Raw genomic sequence first — 12,017 nt, forward strand, 5'->3', positions numbered from 1 at the left:
TAAAGTTCAGTCCAGGAAAGAATATTGGTAGTGTTCATTTATGCATCATCAGACTTTATTGCTAGTGTCCAGGACATATGGTCACGGTCCTCCCGTTGTTCATCGATTTGTTCGAGCGGGCCCAGTAACATTCATTGGAGACTTTGTTGTTACTGTGTTTGGCATATAGAATACATCACGGGTAGCCTGCCAGACTCTGCCGTGCAGGCGAGATACTCTTGGTAGCTAGCCGGGCTCTCCGAGAGGGGTGGAGGAATCGAATTCAGGTCGGCTATGTTGGCGGTGTGCAAGGCAAACGCCCTACCCGCTGTGCTATCGCTCCCTGGAGGGTAGGGTAGGGCGTTTGCCTTGCACGCCACCAACATGGCCGACCCAGGACATATGATTCTTCTAAAATTGTTTTTTGGCAATAAAACTTTCCGAACGTGCTCTTATAGCATCATGATTTTTTTTGCCAGTTTCCTATTAAGTAAACAATATGTGAGTTAGACAAATGAACATAATAGATTTAACTTTGTTTTACACAGAAGCCATACTAGAGCCACTTTATCACATATAATTTTAGTAAAAATAAAACTATTAGAAGAACAGACAACAACCAATCTCTACCACACATAAATAATTATATCAAAAAATTATACCATTTTATTTAAAAACTGTCATTAATTCCCAAGTGATTTCTTTATTTATTGGCTAATACAGTGTTCAAGGCCTTCATAGAAAACACTTAATGTAGGGTAATTTAGTAGAAAATCATTACTTTGGGCTGGAGTGATAGTTGAGTGGGGAGCATGTTTGCCTAGCATGCAGCAGCTGACCCAGGTTCAATTCCCAGCATCCCATGTGGTCCCCAAAGCACCGCCAGGAGTAATTCCTGAGTGCAAAGCCAGGAGTAACCCCTGAGCATCACCAGGTGTGATGACCCAAAAGGAAAAAAATTTTTTATACTTCACATGTTAAAAAGGTAAAGGCCCTCCCGTTGATCGTCGATTTGCTCAAGCAGGCCCAGTAACGTCTCCATTGGAGACTTTGTTGTTACTGTGTCTGGCATATCGAATACTCTCGGTAGCTTGCCGGGCTCTCTGAGAGGGGCGGAGGAATCGAACTCGGGTCAGCCATGTTGGCTGCGTGTAAGGCAAACGCCCTACCCGCTGTGCTATTGCTCCAGCCATAAATTCTACTTTTACTATGCATTAATAATTTTTCAACCAAAAAAAGGGTCAGACAAAATAATCTACCACACAAAATTACCAAGAGGATAACAAGCCATAATGCTGGGCAACGTGGCCCCATATTATAGTTACACTACTTGTGAGTGTCCAGAGCTCTTTCTTCATTGCTTCTTGTACCCTTCCTACCAGACTGGGTCTTTAATGACCTGTATCTTCAAACTTTCAGCTGAGGGCATTGCATATTGTGTTTTATTTCCTTTATCCTAAAATCAAAATATTGATATGAAATGTACCTTTTAAGTTGAATCTTCATTCAAACGCAAAAATAATCTGGGACTGGGGAGTGAGTTAGCAATAAGGGCCCCTGCATTGCGTACAACACAGGAACCAAGGAGTGAAGTGACCCCTGCCACCACATAATTCCCTCGAGCAATACTTAGTGTAGCCAATATACCTCAGTCGTCATGGCACTTCATCAGATCTTCAGCCTTAGCATTGGAACTCTCAGGCCAGTTGGACAAGTGTCAGCTTGGCCAAGTATCACCCAGGAGAATCCCCTGGTGAGCACTTCTTGAGAGCCCTCAAATCCCCCCTCCACCCAAAGAAAAAGCCCAGATGGTAAATGAAATATTTTATATGTTATTATATTGATATATAATATTAACATTAGTATTAATTACGCAATAAAACATAAACATATAGTCATTATAATACATAATTTCCCTCCTTCCTATCTAATTTTCTGTAAATTACAAAATTTACATATGGATATGAAAAGATGTTAATCACCTGTGGGGGGAAAAATCACATTTTTGGTGACTTTAATGTATGTTTGAGAGTTATATATTAGAATTTATACTTCTTCCCTATTATAATACTATCCAGTATTACAAAGGATAAATATATCATTATTATTTGGCCTCCATTGTATTGATGACCAGTAAGGTCTTTTGTAAAAGATCTTCAGGTCACAGTTCCATGTGACTTAGTTACTCAATGGTTTTACCTTTTCCTGTTGCCTTGTGATACTATTTCTATAATTCATTTTATTGGGGGTTGAAGGGTGGGCCATACTTCACAATGCTCAGGGCTTACTCCTGGCAGTGCCTAGACCATATTCAGTGCTGGGATTTGAATCTAGTTGGCAGCATACAAAGGAAACACCATAACTCCTCTACTATCTCTCCAGCTCTGGTATCTTTTTTAAGGCATACATCCTAGAACATAACAGCCTATCCTTCAACTGCAGCTCTTAAAGAGATAGTTTTTATGTCAATTTTTTTGATAATTTACTTTCCTGTTGACTTTTGCTCTTAGAAAAAAAAGTTTAAAATAGTAAAAAAATTTAAATATACTTTTGAGTAACCTGGTCAATGAACGCTCTCTTTCATCCATTGCATCATACTGAAGTATGTACGTATGAGTAATTCAAGAAAGCGATGTGTGCTTTCATTAAAAAATAGTACACCAGGGGCTGGAGCAATAGCACAGCAGGTAGGGTGTTTGCCTTGCACACAGCTGACCTAGGTTCGATTCCCAGCCTCCCATATGGTCCCCTGAGCACTGCCAGGGGTAATTCCTGAGTGCAGAGCCAGGAGTGAACCCTGTGCATTGCTGAGTGTGACCCCAAAAGAAAAAGAAAATGGTACGCCAGGGCCAGAGAATTGGGCCCCATGAGCTGGAGTATGGCTTTGCACGTGGAAGGCCCAGTACAATCCCTGACACTGCAAGGTTTCCTGTGAACTGCTGAGAGTGACCCCCAGGAAAATAACTGGAGTATGGACCAAAAGCAAAAACAAAACAAAGAATCATACAAAGGGACCCTAAGACCTAACCCCCCCACAATTAGTTGTTCCCTGAGGTTGGAACTAAACCCCAGTTCAAATATATATTGAGGATAACTCTACAGATGGCTTTTTTTGGGGGGGTGCTCCCAAACTGTGCTCAGGAGCTGTGGGACAATTCAGTCCTATACTTGGTCTAATAGTGCTGGGGTCGACAGCTTGGTGTTTGAACCCACCAATGTCAGCAGTGCTTAGAGGCTACCAGGATTATACCAGGTGCTTGGGACCATGTGTGCCAAGGGCCACAATAGCTATACCTGATGGTGCTTCATGTACCATGCAGTGCCGGGGATCAAGCTCAGGGCCTTGTGTATGCAAGGCATGCACTCAACCCCTTTGAGATATCTCCACAGAGCTGTATCCACCACTTTTAATGGTGACAACAAAAGTGTTGAAAGGTTTGTTATAGGATGAGTAGCCTCTGAACCACGAGCAAATCCTAAGAGGTACAAGTTGAGTGTGGAGAGTGGAGTTTGAAATCTTAGCATCTCCATTTATCCTTCACCTGCTGTATCTCAGATATACACAATAAGCTTCTGTGTGGGTAGCTTGAATGCTTTAATCAAAGCTAATACAGTGTTACATATGACTAGACCACCTCCAGTGTAGGTCACAGTTCTTCCCAGCCTATTATTGTTGCAGTTTTGCGGGGCCATACAGCTGTCTTTCCCCTAAACCATGACACACCAAAACACAAATACTCAGTTAAGGAATGCACGTTACAGAGAGTGCCCCCAGAAATAATGGCACTTTCCCTGGTGGTTCCAGACCCATCCTGTGTAAATGTCACACTCACAGGACAGACAGCTTTTACATGCAGAGTTTGTCTTGTTGTTAGGATATAATGTCATAGCAGAGTATTCCTGCATGCGCTCTAAGAAGTTTTACGCCACTTCTAAAGGAGAACATAATCACAAATTTGAGACTGAAGTAAAAATATACACACAAATTTGAGGCTGAAGTAAAAAATACACACAAATTTGAAGCTGAAGTAATCAAGTGTGCACATAGCTGATGTTGGTGCTCCGTGGAAGTTTAATGAAATGATCAGAATTTTCCAGTTGCTCTATGATTTATGGACTCTGGGTATCAGGCTGTTTCAGATAAGGCAAATCAGGAGAAGGGAAATAAATCTGCTCTGTGTGGAAACTTTTTTATCACTTGCTAAGTAGGTGAAAACTTACCCCAGAATAATTCTCTGAGCTCACTCTTTGATTCATTCTTATTTTTCTATTCTGATCTTATATTTTGTTTCTTTCTCTGTGGAAGCAAAGAAAAGGCTTTTCTCCACATTCACTTTTAGACACAGCAGAAAGAGATTGTTAGGAAAGAGGACTAAAATTCCAGCTATTGTTGTTTTTCAAAACCTGGTTTGATCCGTGTTTTCTGCTAGTTGACAGTTTGATGCTCTCATCTCAGAGTTCAGTGGCTGATCTATAAAATGAGATGTCACTAATCTAGTTCTCTAACAACCCATTTATCACTCCAGTTTCTGTTTGCAATAAGCCATGATCTCAGTCTTGTGCACCTTATAAAGGACAGAGACGTGCTTCTTGTAAAGGGACAGTGGGGTATGTGGTACCTGTGTCAGGACGATGAAGAGGGGCCTAGTGAGTCAACCCAAGTTTGTTCTTTTTCATAGTTCTTACTCATTTGATACAAACACAGCCAGCCCTCTGTCCTGCAGTAGGGGGATGTCCCCTTTATTTTGTAACCAGTAAAAGCACCCATTGCTAAACCCAAAGGTAAAGGACTAAGAGGCCTCTTCCTTCTCCTCACCCCCAATTCCATTAGTCACCCCACTGAACTACCCTGTGCTGATAACTAGCCTGTGTCTTCTATAAATTTCTCTCAGGAAGAGAGACAATGTACAGATTCCATTTTTTCCTTTATTATTTTATGCTTGGGGAAAACCTTTATTTTTTAAATTTTTTAAATTAAAGTACCATTATTTACAAAGTTATTCATATTTGATTTTGGGCGCACTAGATCCCAGCACCAGTCCCACCTCCAGTGTCTTCTTCCCTATTCCAGAGTTCCCAGTTTCCTTCCGACCCACTGTCGCTCCTACCCAGCCTGCCACCTTAGTAGGCACATTTGCTCTTTCTTTTACTTTTTTTTTTTTTTTTTTTGCTTTTTGGGTCACACCCGGCAGTGCTCAGGGATTACTCCTGGCTCTGCACTCAGGAATTACTCCTAGGAGTGCTCGGGGGACCATGTGAAGTGCTGGGAATCGACCCCGGGTTGGCCACACGCAAGGCAAATGCCCTACCCACTGTGCTATCCCTCCAGCTCCACATTTTCTTTCTTTCTTTTTGTTTGTTTGGGAGGGCACACCTGAAGCGCAGATCTAGCTCTGCGCTCCGAGATTATTCTTAGTGTTACTTGGGGGGGACCATATGCAGTATCAGGGATCAAGTCTGGGTTGGTGGCATGCAGGGCAAATTCTCCAGCTGCTGTACAGTTGCTCTGACCTTTTCAGGTGCATTTGAAATTTTAGTTGTTGAAGTTTGGATCTTTAGCTTTTAGTGTTGTTGTCTCTGTGTGCGGGTTGGAGTGATAGCACGGCAGTAGGGTGTTTGCCTTGCGCGCAGTCAGCCCAGCCGAGCCGGGTTTGATTCCTCTGTCCCTCTCGGAGAGCACAGCAAGCTACCGAGACATATTCAATATGCTAAAACATAGTAACAACAAGTCTCAAAAAATGGAGACGTTACTGGGCCCGCTCGAGCAAATCGATGAACAATGGGAGGACAGTGATAGACAGTATCTGTGTGCATTTTTCCTCTTAATAAGATACTCCACCTATTTCTCTATATCTTTTCTCTGTATACATGTTTCGACTCAGAGAACCTTCTGACTCTCTCCCTCACACCCTCAGCTGACTCCTTCATGTCACCTCTTTTGAGAGGGGTTCTTATATCATCCCATTGAAACGAGAGTTTCTTCATTAAAAAATTAAAAAATAAATAAATAAAATGAGAATTTCCTGTTCAGCCCTTCTCCTGGACATACTCGATTTTCACCGCTCTATTTTTCTCTCTATTGTGTTTACTAGAATGTGTCCCCACACCACCACCATTAGGAAATAATCTCCATGGGACCAGTGCCCTTAACATGCTCGCACAGGCTGTAACCCCAGTGACTAGATATTGCCTGTACATGGCCTTCGTTAAGTCCTTGGTAAATGAAAGAATGTGAATCATCCTGTTTACAAGCTGAGGAATTTTTAAGAGTGGAGGAACCAAGGTTTATTTAACCGTTCCCTCGCTGAGGGGCGTGTAGGTACTTTCTGGTTTTGGACAGTGCAAGCAATGCTGCGTTGCCTGTGTTTGCAGGAAAGATCCGAGAAATGGGGATACAGAGTTAAAGAGATGCATGTTCATAGTGAACAGAAGATGCCCAGTTACACCGTCAAAAGATTAGTACACCATCCTTGATCCCCAGGATGAATCCCACTTGGTCATGGTGTATGATCTTTTTGATGAGTAGTTGAATTCTATTTGCTAGTATTTTGTTGAGAATCTTCGCATCTGTGTTCATCAGGGATATCGGCCTGTAGTTTTCTTTTCTTGTGGTGTCTTTGTTTCCTTTTGGTATGAGAGAGATATGGGCTTCTTAGAAACTGTTTGGGAGAGTTTCTCTTTTTTCAATTTCCTGGAAAAGCTTGAGAAGAACTGGTAGTAGGTCCTCTTTAAATGTTTGGAAAAATTCGCTAGTGAATCCATCTGGACCTGGGCTTTTGTTTTTGGGAAGACTTTTGATTACAGTTTCAATTTCCTTGATCTTAATAGGTCTATTCAGGTACTCTAGATCTCCTTGATTCAGCTTTGGGAGATGATAGGACTGGAGCGATAGCACAGCGGTAGGGCGTTTGCCTTGGACGCAGCCAACATGGCCAACCCGAGTTCGATTCCTCCGCCCCTCTCGGAGAGCCCAGCAAGCTACCGAGTGTATCTCACCCGCAGGGCAGAGCCTGGCAAGCTCCCCGTGACGTATTCGATATGCCAGACACAGTAACAGCAATTCTCAAAATGGAGACGTTATTGGGCCCACTCGAGCAAATCGATGAACAATGGGAGGGCCTTTACCTTATCCATTTCGTCTAGGTTCTCTTGTTTCATGGCATACAGACTTTCAAAGTAGTCTCTGATGATCTTTTGAATTTCTTTGGTTTCTGTTGTGATATTCTCATTTCTGATTCGGTTTATTAGGGTTTTCTCTCTCTCTGTTTCTTTGTGAGTGTTGCTAGTGGTTTATCTATCTTGTTTATTTTCTCGAAGAACCAACTCTTGGTTTCATCGATCTTTCGGATTGTTTCTTTGGTTCTGCTCTAAGTTTTATGATCTCTTTCCTTCTGCCCGATTTGGGCTCTTTCTGTTGGTCCTTTTCTAAGATCTTGAGCTGTGAAGTCAAGTTGTTTATGTGCATCCTTTCTTTCGTCCTGAGAAATGCTTGCAGAGCTATAAATTTTCTCCTTAAAACTTTCACTGCATCCCATAAGTTCTGGTAGCTCGTGTCTTCATTCTCATTTGTTTCCAGGTATCTTTTAATTTCATCCTTGACTTCCTTCCTGCCCCACTCGTTGTTCAGCATTGAGTTGTTTAATTTCCAGGTGTTTGATTTGGTTCTCCATGTCTGTGTGTGATTCACTTCTATCCTCCGTGCATCCTGGTCTGAAAAAATGGTTGATACTATTTCTATCTTCCTGATTCTATTGAGGTATGTTTTGTGGCCTAGCACATGGTCTATTTTGGAAAATGTTCTGTGCGCACTGGAGAAGAATGTGTATTCTTTCTTTTGGGGGTGTAAAGTCCTGTATAGGTCTATAAGCCCTTTATCTTCTATTTCTTCTTTCAAAGCCAATGATTCCTTGCTGAGTTTTGTTCTTGTTGATCTATCCAGAGGTGATAAGGCAGTGTTGAAGTCTCCAACTACTATTGTGTTGCTAGCAATGCCCTCCTTAAAATCTGTTAGCAGTTGTTTTAAATATTTAGCTGTTCCCTAATTAGGTGCATATACATTTAAGAGTATGATTTCTTCCTGTTGTATATATCCCTTGATGACGAGAAAATAGCCTTTGCTGTCCTTCAAATCTTTTTCAATGTGAAATTAATGTTGTCGGATACTAGTATGGCCACCCCAGCTTTTTTGAAGGAGCTGTTTGCTTGCAGGATTGTTTTCCATCCTTTGACTTTGAGTCTGTGTTTGCTCTGACTGTTGAGATGAGTTTCTTGTAGGCAGCAGGATATAGGGTTCTGTCTCTGAATCCATTTTGCACTCTGTGTCTCTTAATTGGTGAATTTAGACCGTTGACATTGAGAAAGATTACTATTGCGGGGTTTTGTGTCATCTTTTTGTAAGGGTCTGCTGTGGTTGTAGGGTTTGTCTTGTCTTATTTTAGCCTTTGTTGTAGGTTTGGTTTAGAGTCTATGAAGTTCCTGAGCTGCTGTTTATCTAGAAAATAGTGTACCGTTCCTTTGAGTTTGAGTGAGAGTTTAGCCGGATAGAGTATTCTTGGTGAAGCATTCATTTCCGTGAGTTTTTTCACTATATTTCGCCACTGCCTACAAAATTTAATTTTTAATCTTACTTAAAGAGATTGTTGCTGTCACTGTCACTGTCCTCACGTTGTTCATCGATTTGCTCAAGCAGGCCCAGTAACATTGTGAGACTTGTTGTTATTGTGTTTGGCATATCGAATACATCTCAGGTAGCTTGCCAGGCTTTGCCGTTGGGGATGAGATACTTTCGGTAGCTTGCCAGGCTCTCAGAGAGGGGTGGAGTCTCAGAGAGGGGTGGAGGAAGAGTCGTGGGCAGAGGAATCGAACTCGGGTCGGCCTGGTCGGCCGCATGCAAGGTAAATGGCCTACTTCTATGCTATTGCATATTTCCATGTAAATTATTAAGTTTGGACATTTTAATAACTTCTTGTTGGCCATCTTTATCTTCCATAAATTGCCTATTTGTAGTACTTGGTATTATTATCCGTAGTCTTACCAACTTGTAGCTGCCACTGTATTGAGCATATTAATACTTCAGTCATGTCTGGCCCTTAGCTTTTCCAGTATGCCTTTTGTCTTTCAAATTTGCATTTTTTGATACATTTATGCATTCCATTTTTTCAAGTTTTTACATTTTATCATATCTTTTCAGGATTATACATTTTCAACTTTGTCTTTCAAGTATGTCATAAAAAATTTCATTTTTATACTGTCAAACAATTTTTTTAACTTCTGGGTTTTTCCATTTGTGTTTTTCTTAACCAAAACTAAAATGTACTCTCTCAAATATGTATAGAGGGAAGGAACATTTAAATTTTTTAGTTTTTTTCTGTCTAGAGGTAGTTTTATTTCTCCATAGTAGTGTCTTAGGGTTTTTCTTTTCAACAGTTTCTTACCATCATGTCAACACCATATTTTAAAAAGAACATTCTTGTCCCACTGATTTGAAATTTAAATGACTATGAATTGAACATTGATTTTGATACCATGAATATATAAAATATAAATGGATTTTTATATACACTATGTATCTGTACATATGTATACAAATATAAATTTTGCTGTGTTCTTGAGTCTATTTTTTTTTTTTTTTTTGCTTTTTTGGGTCACACACGGCAATACACAGGGATGTTACTCCTGGCTTTCACTCAGGAATTACTCCTGGCAGTGCTCGCAGGACCATGCTGGGAATCAAACACTGCGGGATGCTGGGAATCAAACCCTGGTCAGCCGCATGCAAGGCCCTACCTACTGTACTATAGCTCCAGCCCTTGAGTCTATTCTTATCCCTACCTTTTTACTCAAATATATATGTTTAGTATGAAACTTCTAGTTAAGTTTTAATACCTTATAAATTCTATCTCAAAAATATACTTTTCACTTTGTTCTGGTTAGTCTCTAATATTTCATATTCTTAATCATTTATTTCTGTTAAGCTTCCTGTGTTTCTGCCTAAAATTGCATTTTTGAAGGAATAACTGACCTCTAAGCACTCTAGAGGTTGGACTGGAATATGGGTATCAGATAGTCTCAGCAATCCAGGAAAGCCAAAACAAGGCCTGAAGCAAGTGGACTCGGGGTCTTTTCATATGTAGCAAAGGAAAGTGAGTCAATTAGGTTGAGTTTGATGTGTGAGAGCCAGTAATGGAGAGATAGAAATTGGCAGTTTAAATTTTGAAATAGGTTTTCTAGTAAACTTCTAGAATTTCAGAGATTTACTGAAGTCTTTATTCACTTTCTTGTGAGGCACCACTTTTTCTTACTCATTCCAAGTTTGGGCAATTTGAGGACAGATTGTTACAAATAAACACAGAACTGGGTATCTTCATAAAGAGTAGAAATTAGTCCATATGTGGAGAAATGTCTAGTTTCAAAAGATGTTTGTGTTATTTTTAGAAATATTCATCTACAAATGCTATCTATTAATAGCTTTATTATATTTCTGCAAAGCATGTTATTATCATAATGTGACTTAGAAATTCACATTCTCTTTTTAATAAAAACTCTATACCACTGAATAGAAATAATTTTTGCTATCAGAATTATACTTTGATTTGTCGTAAGGTACTGTAAATATAGGCTTATTCTTATGGCTTTTTCATTTTGTTTTTTCAGAGCTTGATAGCCCAGAAGAATTAGGAAAAAAGCGGATCTGCAGGATTATCACTAAAGATTTCCCCCAGTATTTTGCAGTAGTTTCACGGATAAAGCAGGAAAGTAACCAAATTGGTCCTGAGGGTGGAATTCTAAGCAGCACCACTGTACCTCTTGTCCAAGCTTCTTTCCCAGAAGGCGCTTTAACTAAAAGAATTCGAGTGGGCCTCCAGGTAATTAATATCCACAATAAGTGGGTATAGTAAGACATGTGAGAATGCTATTTTGAAAACATCTTCATAGTTTATCTACACAGTATTGCAAATTAAAGCATTTAGTCTATTTTGAAAATCAGTCTATTGCAAATGAAAAGTTAGATGTAAAATTAGCTTGATTTATGAAATCAAATATATATTTCATAGTTTTTCTGTTTCAAAGTATTACTAGATTCTAATGAAGTATATATATTTTTAGTGATAAGTTATTGGTCTTTGTACGTGAGAAAACAAAACGCACCAAAAAATAAAAGGGCTGGAGCAATAGCACAGCAGTAGGGCGTTTGCCTTGCACGCAGCCAACATGGCTGACCCGAGTTCGATTCCTCCACCCTTCTCGGAGAGCCCGGCAAGCTACCGAGAGTATCTCGCCTGCACGGCAGAGCCTGGCAAGCTCCCCGTGACATATTCGGTATGCCAAACACAGTAACAACAAAGTCTCCAATGGAGACGTTACTGGGCCCGCTCGAGCAAATCGATGATCAACAGGAGGGCCTTTACTTACTTACTTACTAGCATTAAAATCACATTTGATTTGTTTTATGATACGCTGTTTATAAAGATCAGTAATATGAAACTTGTAAGCTCTAAATTTGGGGTTAAGTAAATCATAAATTCTGGGCTTTATTCAAACCATTGGGATTTGGGTTAGAAAAGCTGCTGAAAATTTTGTAAAAATTCTTTTTTCTTTTTCTGTTAAATAAGACAAACTAAACCTTCACTAAAAGGCCTATTAACATCTCCTTACTGAATACAGTAAATGACCTGGAAAAAAATTGAATTAAATGACCGTGAGATACAGGTACAAAGTTGTTCATGATTGAGTTTCAGTCGTACAAAGTTCTGAACACCCATCCCTCTCATTGGTAGTGACCTCTTACTACCAATGTCCCCAGCCAACCCACTGATCTGAAAAGTTTTAAATGTTTTAATATAGATATTAATAACTGACTGAAATTTGGGGTTTTTTTTTGTAAATTGACCTCTCGTGTCTAAGGGTTAGGTTAAAGAGTTGAGTGTTCGCCTGCAGTGAACATTTAGATCTTGAGAGAGCACGTAAAATTGTCATGGCTGAAGTTCCATTCAAAGAAATCAAGAGGGAAAAATTGGATGATAGGATTAGTAAGCTAG

General features: G+C 40.0%; 1 protein-coding gene across 16 annotated transcripts in view; it reads left to right on the forward strand.

Moving 5' to 3' along the window:
- Positions 1–12,017, forward strand: part of ANK3 (ankyrin 3) — a 536,318-nt gene that overhangs the window by 480,428 nt on the left and 43,873 nt on the right. For all 16 annotated transcript variants that reach the window (XM_056107909.1, XM_056107905.1, XM_056107907.1 and 13 more), the window contains one exon: positions 10,633–10,844. In XM_056107909.1, the coding sequence (XP_055963884.1) occupies positions 10,633–10,844 (212 nt within the window). The remainder of the gene's footprint in view (positions 1–10,632; positions 10,845–12,017) is intronic.

Source organism: Sorex fumeus, unplaced genomic scaffold (genome assembly GCF_029834395.1).
Source record: "Sorex fumeus unplaced genomic scaffold, SorFum_2.1 ptg000183l, whole genome shotgun sequence".
Classification (NCBI taxonomy): domain Eukaryota; kingdom Metazoa; phylum Chordata; class Mammalia; order Eulipotyphla; family Soricidae; genus Sorex; species Sorex fumeus.